The sequence below is a fragment of the Anser brachyrhynchus genome (genome assembly GCF_964034855.1).
Source record: "Anser brachyrhynchus genome assembly, chromosome: 2".
NCBI classification, from domain to species: Eukaryota; Metazoa; Chordata; class Aves; order Anseriformes; family Anatidae; genus Anser; species Anser brachyrhynchus.
In genome coordinates this window covers 70,679,765-70,705,748 of record NC_137695.1, presented here as the reverse complement: position 1 = coordinate 70,705,748, position 25,984 = coordinate 70,679,765, and the positions used below count along the sequence as shown (strand labels likewise).

The 25,984-nt window shown below is 44.9% G+C and overlaps 1 protein-coding gene across 14 annotated transcripts in view; it reads left to right on the top strand.

Annotated features, from left to right (window-relative positions):
- Positions 1-25,984, top strand: part of RREB1 (ras responsive element binding protein 1) — a 124,429-nt gene that overhangs the window by 84,771 nt on the left and 13,674 nt on the right. For all 14 annotated transcript variants that reach the window (XM_080579249.1, XM_080579250.1, XM_080579244.1 and 11 more), the window contains 2 exons: positions 12,579-12,768; positions 14,571-17,310. In XM_080579249.1, the coding sequence (XP_080435375.1) occupies positions 12,579-12,768; positions 14,571-17,310 (2,930 nt within the window). The remainder of the gene's footprint in view (positions 1-12,578; positions 12,769-14,570; positions 17,311-25,984) is intronic.

Below are 25,984 nucleotides of genomic sequence, written 5' to 3'. Positions count from 1 at the left end.
GCTATTTTATGAAACCAGATTATCCATTTGCAGAAGCTTGTCAGTGTTCTAGGTGTATTTTAGGACATTGGACTCTCCAGTGATCTTTTCAGAAGGTTGCAAAATTCAGCATCTTGAAGTGTCAACATTTTTTCCTGAACGCATTGCCTTAGTAGAATGGGATGGAACAGACCTGAGGTTAACTTTTTTTTTTCAAATTAGAAAATCTTGGTAAATATGTGCAAAACCATTTTTTAAACAGGCATTGTATGTATTGTAATTAACAGGGAAGGGATTTTGAAAGCTATTTCTTAAAGTTAGTCCAGCAAATAGTAGATATTTAAATGAAGTTTGCTGTTTCTGAAGTAAATCAAGTAAATTCTCATTGCAGAGCAAAACTAAAACAGTTGTTATTTAACCCCCACTGAAGAGTCAAGTGTATGGCAAAATTATCTGAGAGACATTTTAGAGAAAATGGCTGTATTACTAGGCTTAACCTGATGTTAGCCTCACTTTAAAGCTTCCATGAAGATACAACCTCTTTGCTAGGCCACATGCCATGTAGCTGAGTGTAGAGGTGGGTTCTGGCTTTGGGTGTTGGATAAAAGATAACAGAAGAGATGCCCTTCTAGCCTGTCAGCTTTACAGTCTGCTGCTGCAAGGCACAAAGACACTGGCTGTACAAACTTGCTGTTCGTCTTCATGCAACTCTTCTCCTGGGACTGGGAGACTTGCTTTTGGGGAACTCTCTCCTGACATGGATTTTGTTACCCCTAGCTGTGTTGAGCAACAAAGGCTAGAATGTGTCCCTAAATCAAAGCCACAACTGTCGATGTCGATTGTCAGGCTCTGAGGGCACGGGTTAATGGTGGTACTGGGATGCTGGTCTTTATGGGCTTGTCTAGATGATGGTAAGGTTTTTTTTGTCAAATGTTTGCTTTAGCAATTTAAGACATTTCAGCGGAGATAGGACAAGACAAGGAAGCCACGGTTTCCCCTGATCAGCTAACGTATTCAGATGCAGCTTGCCCTGTCTATCTGGCTTAAAACACACCTTTTGTCCTAGTCTAGACAAGTCAAATGACAATGTCTGCTTGGCCCAACCTAGCAGAAAATCCTCTGGTAAGCAGAGCAGTCTGGGCTGCTGTTAAGGTGACTCTTTCATCCTACAGAAGATGGGTTAAATCCTAGGCAGGCATGGGCTGCAATTCCCTGGTTATGAGTTCTGCAAGGCTGTAGAATTAAAAAAATATGGCGTGCAAAAATGTGGCGTGCCCTGAGTTAATGTGATTGAAATGATTCCTCTTGTGAGGCTTAGGGGTGGTTTTTTGAGTGAAAAAGATGAAGAAAACAAAAAAAATGTTGCTAGAATAACAGAGCAGGAGGCATGTGTGTTTGTGGCAGGGGAGCAAACTGCAAAGTGTTAGAAGGCATTCATCAAATCCTGGTGTTTCCTTATTGTAGAAGACAAGGAGGAAGAACTCCACTTAAACAAAGTTCAAACAAACAAAAAAACATACCGCCTGTGTTATGAGCAAAGGGCAGGGAGCAGAACATGCCCAGTCTCTTTTTATTGCCAGTATTGTAAAATTAGAGTCACTTGATCAGGACTTCTGCGAGGCAGGTATCAGATGTGCATCCCAGAGCCAGGTGCTCTGGGTCTGGCAGTTGGTTTGCGGCTGCGGCTGTAGGTAGCCCGGCACAAACTGTTGTGTCATGGCCAAAAAATAAGCCGTGCTCTGTCAGCCTAGCCGTGCCTTTCCTGCTTGGACCACAGGGCAAACATCCTCTCCCCCGGAGCGGAGCATCTGTCTGTCCCTTTCGAGAAGCAGGAAAGGTAAGGCTGTCTGGGAGCCCCTGGGTGGGTATGTGAGCAGCTAATTCACGGGGTGGGCCCTTACCCTTCCAGAGACCGCCAAATGACCAACTGAGAATCGCAGGGCTAGCTGTTCAAAGGCGGATGAAAAGACATCCCGCATTGTCCTCCCCGAGGAGGGCTTTTTCATGTAAAGCCCCGAGCTGGGAGCACCTCATTGTTTATTCGCAGCAGAATAAACAATGCTTAATCCATCGATTGTGTGAGAGAGGCTCCCGCTTGGGAGAGTCTCTCTCGATTATGTAAAATCCCAAATCGGGCATCTTTGTCTCCTAATTACGGTAAGAACTGCCCTGCTCCAGGGAGCGAGAATAGGGCCCTTTGTCCCGCAGACAGCGGGCTGTGGCACTGCATATCCTGCGCACATTACCCCCCGGCCAGCTTCTGTCCCTTTGAAGCCCTGGGACCTGCACCCCAATTAGTGACACCAACTGGTCCCAGCGAGCCTGTCTGCTGCCTGCATCCCTGTTAGCCAGGAGGAGCCGCACAGCGGTGTTTTCTGACCCTCCCTACCTGGATTATTTAAAGCCGACAGCCATTTCCCTGCTGCTGGGGCCTCAGGACACCGTCTATTTTGGTGAGTTTGCATCTGAGCGTCGATATAATTAGCAGAGCGCTGAAACACTGGGCAGCCAATAGGGAAAATGAGAAACCTCGCAGAGCGGGGTAACTTCTCTGGAAACTTTTGTGGCTGAGGGTTGCTGTCAAACATGGTAATGTGCTTGTAAAGGTCGCCTGACAGGCAGCTCTGAGCAACATCAGCAACCCGAGCGAAGGAGACGTGAGGATTTCCTGGGGAGAAGCCTCTCGAGGCGCTATGTGAGGTTTCTCTTCTTTCCCTTGGCAAGTACAATGGAACAGGCTTAAAGTAAAACGTGTGGCTTTTAAAAAAGTACATACACTGTAAAATTCCTCCGTTGGGTTTCTCTGTAACCAGAGCATACCCTTTTCATTTCCTCTCTCTCTCCTCCAGGAGGCTTCTTACAGTACTCTCTGTACCAGCAGCTGAGGTTTTTTTAATTTTCCTTCCTCAGCAGCAAGGAGACATTTACTCTGCTCCTTGTGGCCATGCATCTTTCCGCAGGGAGGAGGAGGGAGGTGGTGATAACATGGCAGTTACCACCTTTCACAGAGACATGTTTCAACATTAATTCTCAGCAAGGACAGATTGTACAGTTTGAAATGTTGTAAAAGCCTGTATCTTAATGAGCGTTAGGTGGACTTTTTGATCACACTCAGTTAAGTGTAGTGTTGCTTACAATAACAGGATTTGTTTCTGCTAACTTTTTTATAGGAGCCAAGCAGACAGGAAAAAAAAAAAAAAAGACATCGCAGGGTGTGAAAGACACTGCCTGCCTCAGTCACTGAGCTGACCTAGAGACCAGTACCAGTAGATGCCTGTTGCCATGAATGGATTCAGGGTAGATGAAGTTTTCTGACCTTTTACAGAGCATGTCCAAACAGTGATATAATCTATTAAGCTTCGTAACTTGCCAAATCCCAGGCATATTTTCACAAGAACAGCAAAAGCAGTTCTCTTGCTCCAGGGTAATGTACTTCTGTAAAACTTCCAAACAAAGAGAACCAACAGCCATTCACAGTCTACCTTGTTCTTCAAACTAGCCTACCCAAGTTTTGCTGAAACTTGTAAAGTCTGATTGACTAGAGGTGAACACCCTCATAGAAAGCTGTTGTTTTGAACAGTTAGATCAGTAAAAGATACAGCAACAGAGCAGCTCAGGACCTGGAATGAAAAGTGTCAGGACACCCTGACCATTGGAGTTTGTTGTCATCTGCCTTCAGTTTTGCCAGGGTAACCGCTGTGAGCTCAAGTTTCTGAAAACACTCCCAGGTAGGAAATACTGCTGTCGTGGCCTGGTGTAACATGGCTTTGCTTAGAAGGAAAGTGGACAACTTAAGTGCCTGAGAATAGTCTCCTCGACTCTGTGGGTAAATTGTTTCATAAGATGTTGCATGGAGCTTGTGGTTCAGTCAGTCTCGTCACCAGGCTCCCCCCTTTGCCAGCACACCATTATTCTTAAGTGCATGGTGTTAGGTGGTGGTACCTGGACCTACACCCCAGTATTAGCCATTTTAGCTAATGCGCATGAGCAGCCTATTTTAAGTCAAGTCAAAACCAAGTGGATTTTGAGTCAAAATTATTCCGGATACTTAGAATGTTACATGTTCATTGCCCAGTTACTGTTCTTCACAGTGATTCTGTACTTTGGTTTTGGGGATATAAAATACCCAGGAAAATAAAATACTTATTTTAAAGTGTACTGAGATTATTATTTCAGTCATTGCCAGCAGTAGAAAAGACTAGTACAAGACTGAGTTGTGTGCAGAGCAGCAGTGTGACTGAGTAAAAGTACATTGTACAGGATGTAAAAACAAACAAACAAAAAAACACCCCCCAAAAAACACCAGAAAAAGTCCCTTACGTTTCATTCCTGTTTTTACCAATGCCTACGTAAGCGACTTTAGGAATTCACTTTCTCTCCTTATGTAGTACAGAATAATCCTGCTGACTTCAATTTTGTGAAACACATTGCTTTCTACACACAGTCATCATTTTGTAGGAAGAGGGTGTTAGTGACACTGCAAAATTAAAAGAGTGAATGTGTTTGAAAACCAAATGTTGTATGCAATTTTTATTATTTGTGGGACAAAACTACAGGTTTGTGGTGAGAAGAGAATTTTCTTCCTAGTAGTTGACATCACTGTTACTGGAAGCAACTTTGAGCATGAATGACAAGTAGTCTTCATGTGGCATTGTGAAATATCATACTTTTCTATCTTGATCACAAGCATTGGTGTGTGCATAGATAAGCCTCATTTCTTGTTAGCACTTCAAGACATAAAACTTGAGTTCTTACAATGCAGCTGGATAATTCTGAGGTTGTTGTAACCTGCATGGCTGTTGAATACAGAGAGAGAGAAAGAGAGACAGGGGATGCTCCAGCATAGATGTGTCATGGACTCCTTGACCTTTGGTTTTGGCACACTGTAGCCCTGATGCTTCCCTTCTTAGTCATTGCTTTAGGTTGTACCAGCAAGGATAGTTCATGTAGGAATGTCTGCTAGAGTTACTGAGTGCTAACTGCTACAAGACTTCTTAAAACCAAGGACGGAGACACAAGGGTCAGTGTGTGGCATTGCCAGTTGGGCCAACTCTCCTGTTCTGCTGTGCTCGGAAAGCTGCTTGCTTGCTCGGTGCCTGGCTGAGAAAAACTAGGAACTGAATCCTGATCTCTGTTGGAAGCATATTCAGTGCAGGAGCAACTCCATGAGCCAGCTGTTGGCAATAAAATCCAGCTCTGGTAAATACTGGGATCAAAAATATGGCATGGTACAATGAAACTTTTAATGCCCATAAGGCAAAGGAGGGGGTATGCAGGAAAGCTGGTGAGTGCATCCTTTTACTAAGCAAATAAAAAGGGGAAGTAAAATCTGTGGGTTGAGCATCTGTATGTATGCTGTCTTGCAAAAGCAGACCAGAATTGCATTTTAAGTACTTTCTGAAGTTTCTGTTCAGAAAAGAGAGATGGGAACCATCTGAAGAGCTGTGCAAGTCCGGCTCCATCCCAGAAGTGGTCAGCTCACACCAGGGAGCTCATTGTGCCACAGGACTGGGAGTCCAGAGCAGTTGGGTAAAAATACCAGATAGTGAATGGACACAGGGAGTGACGCTCTCATGTGAAGCTGTGTGGTGTGTCACATGGTGGTGAATATCTTAGCTCGGTTACCAGAATAGAAAGTGGGTAAAATGCAAAGCTGACTGCAGAGGAAAGCTTCTCGTAAAAGGGAATACAGGAGGGAAAGAGGGCTGAGCCAAAGTGGGTTATTAGCATGCTTGTCTGGTCCTGATGACCAGGGTTTGTTTATATGCATACTCTCTCAAAGTACTGGCTGCTGCTTATTATGTTAACAGTCACGTCTGCGTGCTGAGCATAGCTTACCTGTGAATGTAGATAATGGCAAGTGTGTTCAGTCCAGATTTGGCTGCACCTATTTGTGAGCCCTGTTGTCACCAGTAGATGGTTGTAGGAGAGACAAGTGCCTGTAGATGTGTTTCTTCTTATGTTACTTGGTGAAAAGTGTCAGTTTTCTTTTTTAAAAGCATACTAGACATATACAGACGGTTCATTACAGTGTTAGGGAAAAGCGAGATCTTTTTTACTGATTCGTCTTTGCTCACACACAAAGGAAGTTGAAAGATGTCACAGATGGATGTTTGTGCCAAGAATGGCTTGTGCCGTATTAAATCGTGTGGTGGTTAACCCCACTTGAGGTGCTCTGACAATGGGAGTCACAACATCTCAGGACTGGCGCTGTCTCTGCGGCATGCTGACAAGTCTCTGAAGCATGACAGCACCCCGGTTCATATCGGACCCACATCGGCTCCTGTGCGATACTTTTCTCGCCTAGACCAAAGCGCAGCTGCAGGAATGCACACAGTGTTGGGCATCCCCCTATAAATAGAAGATCTGGTGGGGAGGTTTCAGCTTTTGCTACAGCCAGGCATGGCTTCTTTGAGGGAGAGGATGAAATGGAGATATGGGATATGTTGGGGGCAAAGTCAGACCCCCACTGGGGAGGCAGAAGATAGGACAACTTAAAATAAGTCCCACCTTCATGGGAGGCAGCAAGCCCTGCAGTTGTGGTGCCCTGTGCACCTCTCAGGAGTTGGCTCTCTGTGCTGTCATGCGGTCTCGGTGCAAACCCCATAGCACAGACCCGCAGCAGGGTTCCAGCAGGGTTTGTCCCTGTTCTGTGCTGGCAGGAGGAAGAGTTGTTGGGTGAGGAGGAGGTGGGAGAGCAGTAAATCCCTCGGGGCTGGACACGCTGTGATGCGGCAGGGGACCCGCAGGGATCCCTGGCAGGGAGGCAGGAGCAGCATTCACAGCGCTGCTGCTTTTCCATCACTCATCTGCAGTAAGTGGGGGAGATTAGTGCAGCTGCTGGATGTTGTTTCCCAGGGCCTTGGGTGTGGAGGCCAGGAAGGGTTTTTCGTCCAAAAAGAGATGAGTATCTGGACCTGGGTGGGGTTGCACAGGAGCAGAAACCAATTTGCTCTCTCTCATCTTCCTCCCTTTGCCTTGCCCCAAAAGAAGTGAGAGAGAAGTAAAGAAATCTTTCTCCTGAAGGGGAGTACATCTGTAACCTGACATTTGAAAGCCCTTACGTGTTTAAAACCATCCCTTCTCCATCCCCCTGCTCCTCATCAGTCTCCTCTGCAGCGCTTTGTTGGCGATGCAGAGGCTGGGAGGCTGCTCCCATCTGTGGTGCAGACAGAAATCAGCTGGAGGCAGTTGCCCATCCTTCTCTCGTGCCTACTTGTAGGCACATCCCTCCACGGATGGGAGCCTAGCTGTGTTAATTCTAGGTTAGGGTAGAGTTTTCTTTGCTCGTAAGGAGAGCTACACTAATGTGAGGCAGAAAGGAGAATAATAACAACGAGGGTGGAAATTTATTTAGGGTGCATATTAGAGATTTAAGAGGGAGGAGTTAGGTGATTTAATAACCTAACTGTGTATTAATGACTTCTGTCTCAGGATATGTTTCATCCTTGCTTTGTTTTTCTTGCTTCTGTTTGTGGCAGTTGCTAAAGAGCAGAGCCAGGAAAGGAAAAAAAGGTACCAAGCTTTTTATTTTAGATAAGGCCTAGAAGTTTATTTGGTTTTACCTGTTAATGCCCACAAAGTCTGCAACACAGCATTTGTGAGCTATATGGGTGAAGACTACAGGTTTTGGTCTACTCGTGAATGTTTTCAGATGCTTAAGTACAAGAACACTAAATAGCACTTTGCTTTTCCCACAAGTCTCAGGTAAAGCAGAGTGTACTATGTGTTTAATACCTTGGTGAGAATGATGGATATAACTATTTGGCATTTGAATCTTGACTGCTGAAATATAGAATCTGTAAGGATCAAATTAAAAGCCTTTGCTATTTGACTGCATCACCAGTGATAAAAACCAAGGCTAATTAATTTTGCTTAAAATTTGGCTCTGCATTTCCTTTCTAAAATGTCTTTCCTTTTCCTAAAAAAAAAAAAGCTACTATTTTCATTGCTGGCAAATTGGAATTGGCTGAGAGGGGAGTGTAATGCAAGGCAACAGGCATTACTTATGTAAACTTTTCTTGCATAGGTGCTGCTTGTCCTAAGTGTAGCAAATCCTGGCTTGCCTCTTGAACAAGCTGCACAAAGGATTGACTATTTCTTAAAGCATGTTAAAATGCTTTTATATCCTAATTAGCATTACGGATTTCAAGAATATTAATTTATTTTAATAGAAAGCTTTTTAATGGCGTGTTTTTACATAGAAGCTTTGTCTGCATTTTCAAAAAAAAAAAAAAAGTGCAACAGTGTAGTAATAATTAAACAGACTCGCCTGGTGTGATACGTGGACTGAGCACCAAGGTCAGTCTGGTCATTACACTGTCATTGCAATTGCCTTAGGGTTTTGCTTTTGTGTTTCAGCAGTTCTCTTTTCTCAGCCACTTGTTTTGTGCACCTCTGTCAGCGAGCCAGAGTCCTAGTGTTGCGCTCGCTTTGTACAGGTACGAATGACTGTAACGTAAAGGCTACTGAGAGTGAAGCTCACTGTAAAGCAGTCTTAGCTGCTAACAGCAGGTTTTGCTTATAATTGAATCTCTGTTTGGAACCGAACAGCTTTCCTCTCTGTTCTGTAATCATATTTATAGAAGAATGGAAAATGGTGGCCAATGCCAGCAATCACATGATAACACGACAGCTCTTATTTGGTACATCTGGAAACTTACCTTGCAAGTACGGTGCTTTTATCTCCACTCAGGTGTTGAGCCATTGCTCTGCCTGTTCTGCTAGCACCCTCAGAACCTGTTCCCATCTCTGTTCTTTGCAGTCATACCATCCCTGTTTGACTTGGCATTACACGTGGGCAGACTTGTGAAACTGTAAGGAGAGGGGTTTTGTTTTGTTTAATTTCATCATGAGCAAAGTATTACCATATGTTTCAGATGCTTTATTTGATATGCTGGACTTTTCAGACTTTCCACACTAATTCTACATTTTTTAAAAAGCAGTTTAAGCAAGGTGAAGAAAAATGTCCATATCACCTAGGATTCCTTTCTCTTTTGCTTCTTAAAGTGTGTTTCTGTATTTAAAAATATTGTAGGTATTGATATTACTTAAAGATGGAAAATAGTACTGATGACAAAACAGGCAAATTAATGGCTAGGCTTCCTTAAAAAAAAATTAAAGCTGCCAGTCAATGCATTGTTAGGCATGGCAGCCTTCTCCATTTTAAATTAACACAAGCATTAGTCAATACAGCACAATGCTTGCCTTAACTACTTCAGTTTTGAAGCTCCATACCTGTAAGTTTTCCTTGGAGGTAGTACACATCCTCATGTACATCTGCAGTGCTAATTGTATTCAAAGCTTATTTAATGTCACTGGGAAGAAACTCAGATTCCCGTAGTACCTGAAGTGCACTGGGGGGAACTCAATATGAAGGCACGAGAAAAAAAAGTTAGTGCATGCAGCTGGGCGACTGGGCTCTGTGTCTGAAGTAGCCGGAACCCATACTGGAATGACAAGCCCAAGTGAGGTCTGCAGGGCCTGAGGGACCTCCTGGGGCCAGCAGCTTGGTGGCACCCCATAGCATCACGGGCAGCTTCACGGTGATGTCCTTCATGGGTGGCTGGGGTGCAAGGTGCCAGCCAGGGCGCTGGAGCTTGCCTGCGGTGCCTGTCCCAGAGGGGCTGCCCCAAATGTTCCCCCTGAGGGCTTTCTCAGGCAGATTTTACTCCAGCTCTCCGAACTCCTCACCGACAGGTGTTGGCTGGACCAGGGCCAGGACCATGGAGGAAGGGGCACGCTTTCTCCCTGCGGTACGAGGATAGCAGGGGGTGTCCATGGATCCAGTGTGGTTCCCTAAGCTGCAACACCAGCTGAACTGAGATGGGCATCATTGATGTTCCCTGCAGTGCCTGCATCTTGAGATGACAGGCATGATTTATCTGCTCATTTCTTTATTTTTTAGCCAGGAGCTTGGTTTTGGCCAAATGGAGAAGAAAAAAAAAAAAGAGTACAATCCTTTTTCCTGACTTTTTGCTTGATCCCAACCAGAAAGAAAAAGAGAAGACTAAGGAGGAAATAGAAAAACACATAGGGATATTTAATTCTATGCATTATAAAAGACAGAAAGCACATATGCCTTTTTCAGAAATAAGAATTTTGTTTTGGGGGAGGGAGGTTCTTTTTGCATGAAAACACCATTTTTAAATTGCAGATTTTTACTCTCCTGAGGCGTAATAGTTGATACAGGTGTACTGCGAAGGACTTTCACACGCTCTGAAAGATCTGGTCTCCAGTGCAGCTTTTGACGGGAGCCCTAGGTAAAGCAATGCTTAAAATCAGTATGCCGCCAGCCAGCGCAGGGAGCGTGAGATGGTCGAGGTGCGCCTCCCAGCTGCCTGGGGGGCTGGCAGCACGCCCGGGGGCGCTGGCTTCTGCTCAGCCCAAACCTTGGGGGCACTGTGGTGGGTGCTGGCTCTCCCGGAAGGTAGCTCTGCAGTCCCATCCGCTGTAGCTGTGCCTGCCCTGTCACACTCAAGGGGACACGGCCAGCACATCGGGTCTCTGGTCCAGGGGAGGCCAGGCAAGTCAGGGACCCCTGGAGCTGCCTCGAGGCTCCCAAGGAGAGGGCGAGGTTCTGTGTCCCTTCGTGGAGCAGCTGAGCTTGCTCATGATCCACGTGCTGAGGTACCAGGAGGAGCGTGCCAGAAGCACTGCTTGCTTTCACACTGGGCTTTTTCGCCACCTCTAAAACAGAATTTGTTCTGGCAGCACGCAAGTTCTTGAGGTGGCTGCCCTAACCCTGTGGTGCCCTCCTTCCCCCAGTGGTTTTGGTGGTTGAGTGTTTCTGTTTTTGCTGAAGAAAGCTTTGCATCACGGAATAGGTACTGCCTGTTCACGGGACTGCCAAGCGAGCTGGAAGAGAGCCGCAAATCCCGATGCTGGAGCAGTGCTGCATATCGGCGTTGTCCCCACACCACCAGAGACGGTTGTCACATTTAGCAGGTCTCTTTAAGTGAACACTTGCTTTGTAAACGGCTATGGCTCTGTATTTAAAGGAATGCCAGCACTATGCTGGCAATGATTATAAAAAGGTAGGATGCAAGTGAATTGACAGGGGAGATAAAACAGATTAAAACTCCAGTGCATAATATTTATGTCCCAGCCTTCTGGGTACCGTGATAACAAAGGCAGTGGTACATATACTTCACACTTGCCTCTTTCACCACTCAGAGACTAAGTCCAATTGCTTTGTGAGTGACTCGGTTATCTCTTCATTTTCAGGGAATAAGAAAGGTCTGTGGAAGTTTATGTAGTGATAAAAAGAACAACAATGGGAGTTTGTTAGGGACAGGACAGGGAGGGGGTTGTTTCAGGATTTTGTCAGAACTCATTTCTAATTGCAGGATGTTTTTTTAATGAGTAGGCACATGTCCTTTTCCTTGATGTGGAAGGCAAAGACAGTATGGGGAGAACTAAAGAGGGAAGAGACGTGAAAGACTTCCTAGTGCAAATAATATTCTCAGCGACAAAATCTGTCTGCTTTACATTCACTGGTACTCTGTTCTGTGAAACTCATGCTTTGGTTGCAAGCTGGAGGTGTAACCACAAGGAGCCAGGTTGAGTGAAACTGTGTGTCACTTGTTGGATTCAGAGTGGACGTGATCTGTCGTGCTGCAGAGCTCAAACACCCGATGTTTAAAAGGTGGCTGTGCTTGTTTGTTGACACGTTGGCCAAATGTCGCTGCGTAGTTCTTGCTGCCTCGAGCATAGCTGTGTTTCCAGTACCTTTGATTGTCTCATGCAAGTCTACTGTACGCAGGAAAGTTTTGTTTAGATGAATTTATGAAGAGAATTGATGAAAAATCAGAGCCACAACATGTGGACAGGAAAAGATGTTGCTTCTGCATTTTGGGGGGCTCACACTGTCTGTGATGGACGTATATGAGTGTCAGAAGTCTTGAACCTGTTTCAGGCCTTCCTCCTGGCCCTCCTCCCCTTCAAGAAGCACTCATTTTTCTTTTAGAGAAAGTATATTTCTCATAAAAACTTTGAGAAGAGTCAGTGGAAGTTTATGGAAAGGCAGTGCAGTATAAGCATTTGGGGAAAATTCACATGCAGGAATTTGAGTGGTGTGCAGTAGCATGTTTTAAATAGTAGTTTAAAAGGTGCTGCCTATACATTTGCAGCTGTGTGCTGTCTAGGTCTGATTTAGCCTTTCCGTGTCACTAATGTTCTTTGTTGTTGTTGTTGTTGTTGTTGTTTATCTTAACAGTGCTTTTAATTAAAAACTCAGGCAAATGAAATGTATAAAGCCATTGAAATATTTTATGTTGGATAATGAGGAAAGTTGTCAGAAGGTTGTGATCTTAGCTGCCACTTCGCTGTCTGCCCACGTGTGTTGTTCAGTTCTCATTTGCTCAATTCTTCGAACTTCCAGTGAACTTAATAGCCAGAAACTGGTAGAAAGTGACTGTGATTGAAATGGTCTTTCTGTGGCAATAGGTTTCTGACGTGCTGTGGCCTTGTTCTCCATTTAGCAGGTTCTTAGTATCATGGGGAAAGAGGAAGGAGGCTGGCCTAATGTGAGAAGAATGCTAGTCCTTATGCTTGCAGCAGTCAATAAGTCATTTTTATTTTATTCCTTTCCTTTCCAGGTGTGACATCTGTTGCATTACCTTTCGTACTCATCGGGGCTTACTGCGCCATAATGCAGTTATCCATAAGCAGCTTCCCAGAGATCCCACCGGAAAGCCTTTCATTCAGAACAACCCTTCAATTCCAGCAGGCTTCCATGACTTGGGATTCACGGACTTCTCCTGTAGGAAGTTCCCCCGCATTTCTCAGGTACACTCTGTTCTTAGTAGCTTAAGGTACCAGCTGATACTGTGCCCGTTTTCTGAATTCATTGAAAGACTTGCCCTTGATCAACCAGAGGCTGGACAGACCATACTCTGTGGAACCCACATTACTGCTGCCTGCGTAGGCTTCAGACACTTCTTTTCCTTTTTCATCTAAAGAATATTTGCCCTTTTTTTTCTTTTTTTTTTTTCTTTCAGTATTCCAGTGGGTAACTATTGGTATGAAGATCTATACATATATTTTAAAGGAAAATGGTGGTGGTGGTAGATCCTTGCCCTTCCCAGCCTGCCCATTAGTTCTCTCCTTCCTCAAACCATTCCACATCTAAAATCAATAGGGAGGAGACGTGGAAGGGAAGGCATTATTTATTTTAATTTACAGTAGCAAGGATGTAGTTGTGGTGTGAAAGATTTTTATCATGGAAAACTTTGGGAAGTCATTTTACTTACTAAAGGGTGACCTCTTCAGTGACTTCTTCATGAAACATCACCAAACACCTTTCTGCTACATTCCGTAGATGAGGTTTGAACATTTTGCACCTTTGAGGGGAAGAGACTAGGGAAAGGCATGGGGTAGTCTGTAAACATTTTTCTGAGAGCTTTAAAACTTGCTATTAGTTTATATTATTCCTCCCTCTTTCAAACCTTGCCTGTCTTAGTTATTGTGGGTCTAGATGAAGTTGCTTAACTACTTAAAAAATAAAAACAAAAATCAACAGCACAATCCAGCAGGATCATGCTTATTCACAATCTGTACTTTTCTTACTCTCCTTGGCTTAAAACGTTGATTTCCAGCTCTCCTGGCTGCAAGGTGCTAGACCTGAAATTTGTCACCAATCCAGGAGAACATGTAGGTCATTCTGTAACTCTAGTAGAATTTTGATGTAAAAGTTACATATTGAGGAGGAGAGAGGACTTTGTAAGCAAATTGGTTTTATTTTATTTGTAACTAATGGCAGCCATTTGAAGTTACTAATGGATTTGAATGTTGGGACTGCCTTTTTGTAATAATTCTGCTTGCACTGTGAGGCAAGACCTACAAGTTACTAGAACAAAGCATGTGCAGTGTATATAAAGATCCTACCAGCCCTATACTTAAATTATCACTTGTGCTCTCCTTTGGTGTGGAACATTTGCCACATATGAGCTATCTGGGTAGCATTCAAATATAACATTTAGATTCATGATCATTTTCAAGGACAGGCATAAAATCTATTTGTGAGTTTAGTATTTTTCTTGGGAGAATGAATGTAATCAGACTTGACTAACCAAAAGCCTGTCTGTTTTGGTTTTGTGTTTCATTGATTGGCTTTGAGGGATGTTTTTTGGTTTTTGTTTTTTTTTTTTTCTGTTTTCCCTTCTTGGATGCTTTTTTATTTTCCCTCCCAGTGTTTTTGTAGTAACAAAGCTAATGGAGGTGATTTTACTTCCCAACTTAGTAAAGTTAGCTGGATAGTCCCCTGTAGCTATTGTCCTGTCAGTGAAGAGGGGGGATTCCTAGAAGGACAGTTCAGGGTAGAAAGGTATTTGAAAGCCTCAGTAGCTCTCTGGAGGAGTTTGCCTCTATAGAAGGGAAATTTTGGAGAATCAGTCCCTAATCTAGATACACCACTTAGGTGTCTGAAGGCTGTGGAGTAGTAATGTTTCCATGCTAGCTAGATGGTGGCTGCTCTAAACTCCTTAACTTGGACACTAGAAGAGAGTGTGAACTGGTGTGGTTTTGCAGTAGCATGTGGTGCCTTTGCCAGATGGAGATGTCTACTCTAAATATTTCTGCATGTCTTGCAGGTGTGGTGTGAAACGAATTTGCGAAGGTGCATCAGCGAATTCCATCGGTTTATTTGCGAGTCGTGTAACAAGGCATTCCCCATGCTTTCGGCACTCAAACTGCACACAGAAACTCACATGATGGATCAGGGAAGAGACAAGCACAAGCCACAGTCCACGACCCCACCCAGCGAGAACCCAGACCAGAAAGCCTTCATGGCATCCTTGGGCCTACAGTACACCAAAGACATCAAGCCTGTCAAGCAGGAGGACGATACACAAGACGAGGTCCAAGAAATGCGGCTCAGAGCACTGAAGAGTAACCTACCTCAGGAACCCGGCAGCACTGGCCTGCTCAGCCTCTCTCCCCTGGAAGCTGCCTCTGTGGGAGGGTCATTTTCAGTCCTCCCCCCTACAAAAGAGAACATAAAGCTTCTCTCACTGCAGCCTTTCCAGAAGGGTTTTATCATCCAGCCTGACAGCAGTATTGTGGTAAAACCCATCTCCAACGAGTCTGCCATTGAACTGGCAGACATTCAGCAGATCTTGAAGATGGCTTCTTCCGCTCCTCCTCAAATCAGTCTTCCTCCACTTTCTAAGGCACCTTCTGTCCCCGTGCAGTCCATTTTCAAGCATATGCCGCCACTGAAGCCAAAGCCTTTGGTAACGCCCCGAACAGTTGTCGCAACTTCTACACCTCCTCCTCTCATCAGTGCCCAGCAAGCCTCCCCTGGCTGCATTAGCCCAAGCCTCCCACCGCCTCCTCTGAGGCTGATCAAGAACTCGGTAGAGTCCTCCTCCAACTCTCACCTCCCCCAGCCAGGAGCCAAATCAAGTCCTTCCTCACAGTTGCTCCTCCAACCCAAAGTAGAGCCTTTAACTCAGCACGAGATGAAGACACAGCTGGAGCAGGACAGCATCATTGAAGCTCTCCTACCTCTGAGCATGGAAGCCAAGATCAAGCAAGAGGTGACGGAAGGGGACCTCAAAGCCATCATCGCAGGGGCAGCAAACAAGAAAGCCCCAACGATGAGAAAAGTCTTGTACCCATGCCGTTTCTGTGACCAGGTGTTTGCCTTCTCTGGTGTCCTGAGAGCTCATATCCGTTCTCACTTGGGTATTTCCCCGTACCAGTGCAACATCTGTGACTACATTGCGGCTGACAAGGCAGCGCTGATCCGGCACCTGCGGACACACAGCGGGGAGAGGCCTTATATATGCAAAATCTGCCACTACCCATTCACAGTTAAGGCCAATTGTGAGAGGCACCTGCGAAAGAAGCACCTCAAAGTGACCAGGAAGGATATAGAGAAGAACATTGAGTATGTCACCAGCAATGCCGCAGAGATGGTGGATGCCTTCTGCTCCCCGGACACTGTGTGCAAGCTGTGTGGCGAGGACCTGAAGCATTACCGGGCCCTCCGCATCCACATGAGGACGCACAGCGGCTGCCAGAAGAAGAAGCCATTTGAGTGCAAGGAGTGTGGCACAGCCTTTTCAGCCAAGAGGAATTGCATTCACCATATCCTCAAGCAGCACTTGCATGTGCAGGAAAGGGAGATTGAGAATTACATCCTGGCGGTGGACTGCAGCGCCCAGGAGAGCCACACAGATGCTCCTTTATTGGAGGACAGCACTTACATGGACCGCAAGCCCATCACGCCTTTCCTGGAGCCACAGAACGGCTTCCTGCTTGGGACATCATCTCACGTTCCCATCAAACTAGAACCTGCGGGCAACTTCCCGATGGATTTTGATGAGCCACTGGATTTCTCTCAGAAGAACAAAAACATGAGTGCTGTGCAAGTGAAACAGGAGAACCTTTTTGGCTCTTCTCCCCTGTCCCTCTACGATTGTTCCATGGAGCCCATTGACCTGTCCATCCCCAAAGCCCTGAAGAAGGATAGCGATGTCCCAGGTGAAGCCAAGAATCAAGAGCTGGCTTCTTCTGGGAACAGTGATAAAGCCTATAACTGTCAGCAGTGTCCTCTGGCCTTCGGCACCAGTGGGAACTCAGAGAAAAACAGGGCTGTCAGACATCCCCAGCCACTGAAAGGTTCATTGCATTTGACTGTCCCAATCATTTCCCCAGCTCTCCTTGGCAGTTCTGCCTTGCTGAGACCCTTGAGGCCTAAACCACCACCACAACCACTCTTGCCAAAGCCTCCAGTAACTAAAGAGCTGCCACCGCTGGCTTCCATTGCACAGATCATTTCATCTGTGTCTTCTGCTCCTGCTTTGCTGAAAACTGAGGCTGCAGATGCCAGTCCCAAGGCAGTGAGCATCTCCACTGGGTGTGACAAATCAGGGAACACCAAAGCAAAAGTGACAATCGTGACCGCCATTCAGAGAGACTCCAGCCTTCCCAGCGACCTGACTCAGGTGTGTGATCTGGAGCAGTCTCCCATCGCCGACACTGGGTTGGCTAAGAAAAGAGGTAGAAAGAAAGGAACGAAAAATAAGCCTAAATTGGGCAGTGGTGTGGATCTGGAGTCAAGTGGGGAGTTTGCCAGCATAGAGAAGATGCTGGCTACCACAGACACTAATAAATTTAGCCCGTTTCTGCAGTCCACTGACAATTTCAAGGAAGAAGGTGGCAGAAATGGAACAAGTGAGGATGAAAAGGAAACTGCCGAAGATAAGCTGCTGAGAGGGAAGAGGAACGCTTACTCAGACTGCCTGCAAAAAATCCCCTGTCCTTCCTGTCCTCAAGTCTTTTCATGGCCAAGTTCCCTGCAGCGGCACATGCTCACTCACACAGGTAAGAGTGCCTTATCCTGGAGGGGGCCTGTAGCCGGAGAATTTTCCTCATTAAAGGGTCTCCCCATGGAGGAATCCTCCTGTCTTGTCCTCTCTCTGATGTCTGAATCATATTCTTCGTTATTTTGCAAAGCCTCAGCTGTTGCAGTTGCATTGTGGTGGTGTTAAATTTTTGAGTAATGGAATAATCTCTGTGGCTTTGAGTATCAAGGGGGCAAATTAAACTGCTAAAACCCAGTTGACTTCAGCGGCGTAACTTAGCGTACATGGAAGAAGAATTTGGTTTCAGGTTTTCTATTATTACTGTCTCATCTTGACTGTGAACATGTGCGTTGAATATTTTATTGTGCCTTACGTGGTTTGTTTGGCTGCATCCAGTGGCTGTTTGTCTACTTCAGTAATGATAAAAACATCCCATCAAAATGAGAGCAAATAAATACAGAATTGTGGCAGGAAAAGAAAATTATCTAGCGTTTAGCATTTTTTTTTCTTGTGGTGGCTTTTATTTGACAGATCAAAGGAGGAGAATGCAAGAAATATCATCCCAAACATTATGCAGCAGCTTGCCTCTAGGAGATGTTTCTTCTTAGTGTTAATACAAGTAAAGGTGGGCTTACGCCCTGAGGCATGGAGGTGTGTATGGAATCTTTAGTATTGTGCTGGTGAGTAAGTAACCTCAAACTGTGGGGTAAACAAAAGGAGGAACTGGGGAGGAAGATTTGCTCTAGGTTTAGGGTTCTTCTTCATTCTTCATTGTAATGGAAGTAGTGTGTTGAATGCTGTGTCGGTTTGAAGTCCACTCCTTTTTCCACTCACATTGTAATAATCAGATAACCTAACAGTAGATTCTCATGCTCCTTGGAGAGGAAGAGGACGAAGTGTTGCTTGCTATTGCTCCCTTTTAAATCAGTCACAGTTGTTGATATTATTCTCTTCATTATGCAATCTCAACTCACATTGTAAAGAGTAAAAATAAGGAATATTTGTAAGAAGCTTCTGGGAATTTAGTACCCCCTCATAAGAGATAGGATTGCCTTTTTTTTTTTTTTTTTTTTCCCCTGAGGGAGTTGAGTTTTCATGAAGCAACAGATTCATGTTGGTCCTAAATGGGAACCCTGGAAAGGTAAAGAAGTTAGCTAAGAGGTTTAAAAGGAATCTGAGGTGTGGAGCAGCCCCTATTATAGTTTGCTTTGAGTGACACAAGGATGTAACTTGCAAGGTATCTGTGCAACAGTGAGGCTATTGTTTTCTGGCCTGCATAGACCAAATTCTGTCATCTTACTAAGCATACAGTTTGCTTGCAGTGGTGAAGGAGAGCTCTTTGCTCTTATCAATTGTCTTCTAACACCCTGCCCTCCAAAAATAATATATCGTTACTGAAGAACTGTTCATGAGACAGAAAACAATAAAGGGAGGCTTTGCCCAGAGTAAGGGGGTTGACCTGCTTATTTATGGAAGACTTCCAAGGTGGCAGCACTGCTGTAAACCCTTAATGAAGACAGGAAAAATGCACTTGGCCGTGACCTATACTGGTAAAACCTGCCTCTCCTACCATAACTGGGCTTGGAAGGAGACATCATCCTTTCAGAAAGCCTGTGCTGCAATCCCCACAGGGAGGACACACAACTGCGGCAGTAGCAAGGTTGGATCCTCGGTGCAGGTACAAGATTTTGGTGATGGCACAGCAGTGGCACTAATCAGATCCAAGCTGGTGTGTGCTGGCACCGCTAATAGCGAGCTCTTTCTAATCATAATCAGAGCAGTGCTGAGGGAGATTTGGTGCTGGAGAACCACGCTGCAGCTAGCTTTGGTCCTGGGGCATCTCCTTTCAGGTGACACTAGCACTTTGTCTCTAAACTGGGAGTCCACAGCAGCTCCCCTGTGGCAGCAACATAGATGAGACTGACAGGAGGGGAAGGGGAAAGGTAAGATAGGAAGGTAGAGGAGGTTTAGGCCTGGAAGGATGCACTTCTTCTGTCCCCACCTGTGGCACAAGCAGTGACTTGTTAGATAGCTCTATTATTTAAAAGGAGTTGAGGAAAGATTTTGGTCACTGATCTTACTGCAAAGAGAAGAAGCGGACTTTGTTGTCTGAACTGCTGCTCCCTAACCTGGGGAGGGAAGAGGCCAAGATAAGCTGATGTGAGTGGGGTAAGTGGGAGTCCTGGTGATCTGCTCCCAAAGCGCATGCTCTGGGTATCTGGTCTGTAGCGAAGCACTGCAGTCAGGCTGTTCCGTGCCCCAAGATTTCTGTGGTACGCTGCTGTAAGAAGGACAGTGCAGTCATTTGAGCTCAGAAGTGGCAACCAGCTCCATCCATTTGTAGGGAAGGTACTCTCAGGATAATTTGTATAAGTGGCCTGAGCTAATGAGTGAGTGTGGTTGAGGAAGAGGTACATCATTTTGAGCATTTAAGCAGTATAGATATTACCAGTTTTAAAATACTGTCCTTATAGTAAGACGTGAAAAGATTTTTGCAAGCATGACTTTCATGTTCAATAAAATTTCAGCATGGAGGACTCCTTCCATGTGGTGTCAAGGTTACATTTACCTTTTGTGAAAGGGCACAAATGCACATTGCTACCAGTAACCCGTATCCTCCGCGCAGCCAAAAGTCTCTGATAAAAGCCTTCACACTGCTCAGTCTTGCCTCAACACTGCTGTGTGTTTTTTACTTCAAAAGCATTTCCCTGGGAAGCACACACCTTCTTTGTTGTTTTTGATTTTAATGCAAAGCTCACCAAGTGGGGCACTGGGAATTTGGCACAGCTTGTTTTTACACAGTGTTTAACATGGTACGTATGTTTTGTTTGAACATGCTTGAACACTTGCTTTTAATGCTTTCTTTCTCTTGATGTCGCCTTATTAATTTTCTCTTCTATGTTCAACTCAGCTTGCCTTTCTGTCTTGCTTTTCTCTCCTGCTCTTGACTTTTTTCATTCTCAGAGCAGCAAATAGGATGTGCCCTGCAGATGATGCAGTTAATTTTGCTGCCTTTATGGTATGTGAATCAGACTAGGTTCAATACAAAATGAAAGTAACAGTCTTTTTTGGTCATTAATTAGTTACAGATAACTTAAATCTATTTGCAGAGAATCACTTCAGGTTGTATTCAGAGCAATTGTGCCAGACCATATTTGCCCCAGCATTATTGTTTGTAATAGGTAAGATTTAATGGCAGAGGTGGTTCTTTTTTTTTTTTTTAAAGAAAAAAAAAAGATAGCTATTGGCTTGCCAAGCATGCAAAATAAATACTTATAATAGAAATTAAATGGACAGAAAAATATCTATAAACAAAATAAATGAATAAATAAATAGAATAGTTATGCCTAACCTGTGAGCCTGAATGTTTCCTGCTGATGGGAAGATGCAAGTTTTAAAAAAGGATCAGAGGGGTTTTTATTCCTTGCTTTTATGACTCAAGTCAAAATAGAATTGTAGACATCTTTTCTTTGCAACGTTGCAATGGCAATAATGCATTTCCACTAGTACAGCAGTGGGAGGAGATATATTAATTAAGGAATGATCTTCTTACCTTCTGTGATTGTTTAGATGACCTATTATTTTGAAAAAGACTCCCTTCAAATGAATGACTTCATGAAGTGTCCAGCCTAGAATAGGCTTGCCGTGCTGCTAACCAAGTTCTACAATCAGTTCTGCATCAATACACAGATGCAGATGTATTTTAATCCAACTCATGACCATTCTTATGTAAAAAGATAATAATAAAAAAGCAAATCACATTACATTTTAACTGTAATTGCTTCGATTACCCTCCAATAAGTTTATATATTTTATCAGAAGAGCAGGTGCCATTAAGGGACAATATGGGAAGCAAGGAATACTGCTTTTTGAATTTTTTTTTGTTCCTTTAAAGGTGACATTTTTGTAAAGCAGTGTAGTTTCCATTAGGGAACAGGAATGTAACTTGGGGGGTGGGGGGGAGTTTGCACAGTAAGCAAGATTTTGGTTTGGGTTTTGAGACCTCCAATTGGGATGTTTGTGTGGAAAGAAGACTACCTTATCTGTTGTAGATATTGGTCTGTATGACAAATACTTGGTAGATACAAAAGTTTTAAAGTCTGAAAATATGAGAAAATTGTGACCTGAGATGCAGGTTGAGTTTCAAGCAATTAATCCCCAGCTAATCCTGTCATTGCATGCTTGAAAAAATATGTGGAAAGGAATTGGACTATCATGAAGCAAAAGGATTTCTGCTGAACTTTGAAGTTCTGTTCTGTATTTGCATTGTGAATACAGCCAAATAAAAGTGCAGAAAGTGGTGGTATTCGTAGACATAGATTTATGGTTGATTTAGTAGGCATATAAAAAGAAAGAGTAAGTGACTTGAAAGCCTACAAAAAGCAGTGCCTTGACACTTCTAAAAAGTTGTGTTAACACTGGAAGAAAATGAAGAGAAAGAACCAACCTATGTGAGTTGTCTGCAAGATACAGCGAATCCGTCATTCAGGTTGAGACGTTAATTAGGACAGATCCAACTTGTGGAAGATTAAAGTGAGAAAAGTACCCACAATGTCATATCAAAGAGGCTGCTGGTTGGTGCGTGGGGTTTGTGTGTGTGTGCATGTGTGTGTGTGTTCAGGGGTTTTGGGTGAGAGGGGGAAGGTTTGACAGGAGCAGATCTTTTACTTTTAACCATCCTCACAACCTCTTTCTTCATCACAGAGACGTCTTGAAGGGCAACTTCCTTCATTCCACTGTGTGATCCTGGCTTTTCTTCCAGCTGGTCCTGTACTTAGTCCCTTCCCTTGTTTTAATCATTTAAATGAATTGCAGACATGAAAAACTTTCTCCTGTAGGGAAGTAATTGATAGTTTATTCAATATATGGGGCTTGATTCCACTGAAGTCTATGGGAAAATGCCCAGTGGCTTTGATAGAAGTTGTGTAAAATTCAAACATGTGATAAATATCTCGGGAGATGACCTGTTATTGAAAAGCTTGCAATGAGCTTGTTGTAGCAGGTCAACTTTGACTAGGGAATTTTTTCCCCCGCACAGGAGCAGAAGAGGATGAAATTTGGTTGCGAAAGGCTGGTCTCAGAGATTACTGACCAGGTGACTCAAGAAAGAAAGGGAGGGAGAAAGCAGTAAAGAGGAAAAATAAGAGAAAAAAAAATAAAAACAAAAACACAAGGAGGTTTCTTACTACACATTACAAGCACAGATAAGCACACTGTTTTCTTGTGTCAGGTCATGAGCCCCCATCCCATGTCAAAAATATGTTGTCTTTTCTACCAAATCTAACAAAAGTTGCACAAACATGGAATTGCCATCTGCTCCCTGGGGAGAAACGGGCTTATTCCCCAGTCTAAGGAAAGGAATGCTGGATCTCTCCCTAGAACAGGCAGCTCACCCAGGTTGTTCAGAATGGCAAGACCGAGTTGTGTTAGTTGTACTGAGTGCTGTAGAAAAGCAAAGCGTAAAGATGGAAGAAATGTCCTGCTGCATTAGAGCAGTGGTCCATGCAGTCGAGTACTCTGTCTCCGATGGTATCAGTAGGATGTGCTATTTAGGGTGAGCTCGTGGGCCTGGCCACTTCCTGCAGTCTGTTCCTCTTGTGCTCTGCCAGCATCCGCAACCACTGCATTAGGGTTGCGTCTGGGAGGGCACATCCCTGCCTGCTCCCTTTAGTTAGTACCTGTTTATGGTCCGGCTTTCTGTCAGTCTCTCCAATTGCTTTCTGAACCTGTTGATGCTGTCTGCCTCTGACCTCACATACATGGTGTCAAGCTCCAGAAGTTCACTATCTGCTGTGTAAAGAAATATTTTTTTAAGCTGATCCCCTGCAAGCTTCAGAGAGCCTCCCTTTGTTCCGGCACTGCAGGATTTGAAGGTCTGTTGGTTGCTCTCTTTGCTGCCTTTGTGATTTGCAGACCTCAATCATATCACCCCCTTCTCTCCTCCAAAATGAGGATTTTGAGCCTTTCTGGTGGCTCCTCACAGGGCAGCTGCCCCATCGCTTGGATCAGGTTTGCTCTGTGCCTTCTGCATCCCAGCTATGTCCTTCTTGTGGCGCTGAGACCAGAACTACATGCACAACCTGAAATGAGGGCACACCAGGCCTTTACACCTCAGCAAAGGGACACCCTTTGTCTTGCTTTCAATACCGTTGCTTGTGATACCCAGTGTTTTTTTGGCTTTATTTTGGCTGCTGATGTAGGCCAAGCCAGTGATCCTGGGGAACTCTGAGAGATGGCTCTGAGACCTCCTGCCTAAACATACTGCCTGTACCACCTTCAGCATCACATAGGCATGGTTTAGATTACTTTTTCTAGATATTTTTTACTTTAAATTTGTCTGCACCGAAACTCACCTGTCATCTTTTGAGAGTTTTGCAATAAAGGAGACCAACTGTCAGATCACACAAAGCTTTTTTTGTAGGCAAGTGAGTGGCATTTAGAAGAAGGGGCGAGCTGACATGAAGCCATGGGTGGGTGCAGTAATTCAGTGTTTTTCTGTGCTGGCTGAATGGAATCAATGTACGAAGGAAGCTTGACAGAAGGTGGTACACGTCCCTTCCCTGGAAAATGCCTGCACAAAGGAGTCACCTCCGAGAGAGGCAGGGCAGCTGTGTGTCACTCTGAGTAGGTTTCACAGAAGATCTGTTGAAGTAACAAATCTAAAAGCAGCAGGAAGTTTGTTCGGAAAAGCGTGCCGTCCTCACAGCCTCTCTCATCCTTTCTCTTCCTTTTATTATGGCAGGTTGCATTGCAGTGATTCAGACACAGTCTTTCAGGTCTCGGTACTAGTCTGGCAGTAAAATCTGCTGTGCTGGAGGCATGTTGCGACGTGATTTGCTCCTGCCTACCACGAAGGACGAGGTTGTCTCGTTACCATGCTAACGGCCCGGCGCAGTTACGGGCTGTTGGTGCAGCACAGTATCCAGGTGTCACGTGGGCTGATCCTGCCCATGCAGACAACAGATGGTTGCAGCCTGAGAGAGGAAGACTCATGTTATAACATGATCCCCTCGCAGAACAAAAGTCTGCAGGAAGCGCTCTGCGACAATCTTTACGGTGGGATGAAGCAGCAGCGCCCTAACGGGGTCTGGTGGGAGCTTCCCTTCTAGCCAAAGGGATGCTGACGGCAGGGAAAGCCTTCCTAAAGCCGCTCTGACGAGTGCTGGGGTGACACGTAGGATGTGCAGGATGTTGGTGGAGGGTAAATGTTGTTCTTAGTGCTTGTGCAGACAGTGCTGGGCTGGTCAGAGTGGTTCGACCTGCCCCCAGTAGACAGAGCCCTGGGCCACGGTTGGATAACACAAAGCACTTCGCCACCGTACTGGCTCGACCTGTTCCCAACTGTTCATCCCCACAGCTGTAACTGACCTAGCTGCCCAAAAAAATGAAAAGGGCAAGGGGAGGGACCGGCAGTCTGAGATCAGTTCCTGGATCCGGCTCGCGGTGCAGCCCTAAAAAGAGCACATTGATGCAGCCGAGGCGTGGAGCTGGCAGCATCGCTTGGGAGGCGCTGGAGACGGATGCTGTTGAAATTGGCTTTGCTATCAAACGCTTTGTGTCTTCAAATAGCAGCTTCAGAAAGCAAGAAAGGAGCCCAGCTCCTGTGCTGGTAGCATTACCGCGTGCACTTTGTAGCACGGCTGAGTGTTTCTAGCAGGCTTCACCAGCTGGTGTTTAATCACAGGCCAGAATCATTCAGCAGCTTTGGACCTGTGGTCTTCCTCCACCATCCAAGCAAAATGGATTTCAGAATCAGTGGAAGTAAATTACAATTTTATGCTGTGGCTCGGTTTAAAAGGGGTAATTTCTCTTTTCGTTCTGGGTGAGCGTTGTGGTTGGGAATCACAGGAGAAGCCCTGTGAAGGCTAGACCTGCAAGTGAACCATAGTCCAGATTGCACTGTATGCTGAAAGGAAAGGGAATGAGGGGAGATGCTTGGGAGGCATTTGGTCTGCCCTAAAGGAAGTGGAGAGGAAAGCTTTAAGGTGAGGTGTAAGACAGGACGCGCAATTCAATAGAGTGTCATTGGGAACAAGTTTATAGAGGGCTTCTTTTGGTCTTGCTTTAAAACGAAAGGAAAAACAGGATGGTGGCTTTGAATAGGAGTCGGGCAATGTGTGTAAGCGATGGGGCTCATGCGTGTCCTTGCTTGGTGGAGCAGAAGGAGCAGCCTGACGACAGCTCGTGACACAGGAGGAGAGTATCTAATCCAGGAGGGGTGGCTCACAGCGCTCGGGCCAGGGCAGACTGCTGCAGCTGTACGGTGGAGCAATTTAGTGAATCGCCCACTTTCATCATGTTAAAGCAAGCCTGCCCTCGCCTCCTTAGGCCCTTCTGAATGCTCCTTTCTTGTGACAAAATGTAGTCGATGGAGGCGAGATGTGGGATGGGAATGGGGTAAGGGATTATCTGTTACATAATTCAGAAAGACACTTTCCTAAGGAAAGATCACTTTCTTTAAAGAGCTTGCTTCTGATGTGAGAGAGTCAAAAACAACTGCTCTGTGCTAACTAGGCAAATATTTACGAAGTAAGTATGCTCAACAGTGAATTTTCCGATTAGTCTTTAGCAGAATTCATCTTTGCTCTAGAAATCTGCCACTCTGTGATCACCACAGAAATCATGTGAGCCCTGGTTATAGCGGAGGACTTTTTGTTTTTCCAAACTGTCATAGTTGTCTGTACCTCTGAACT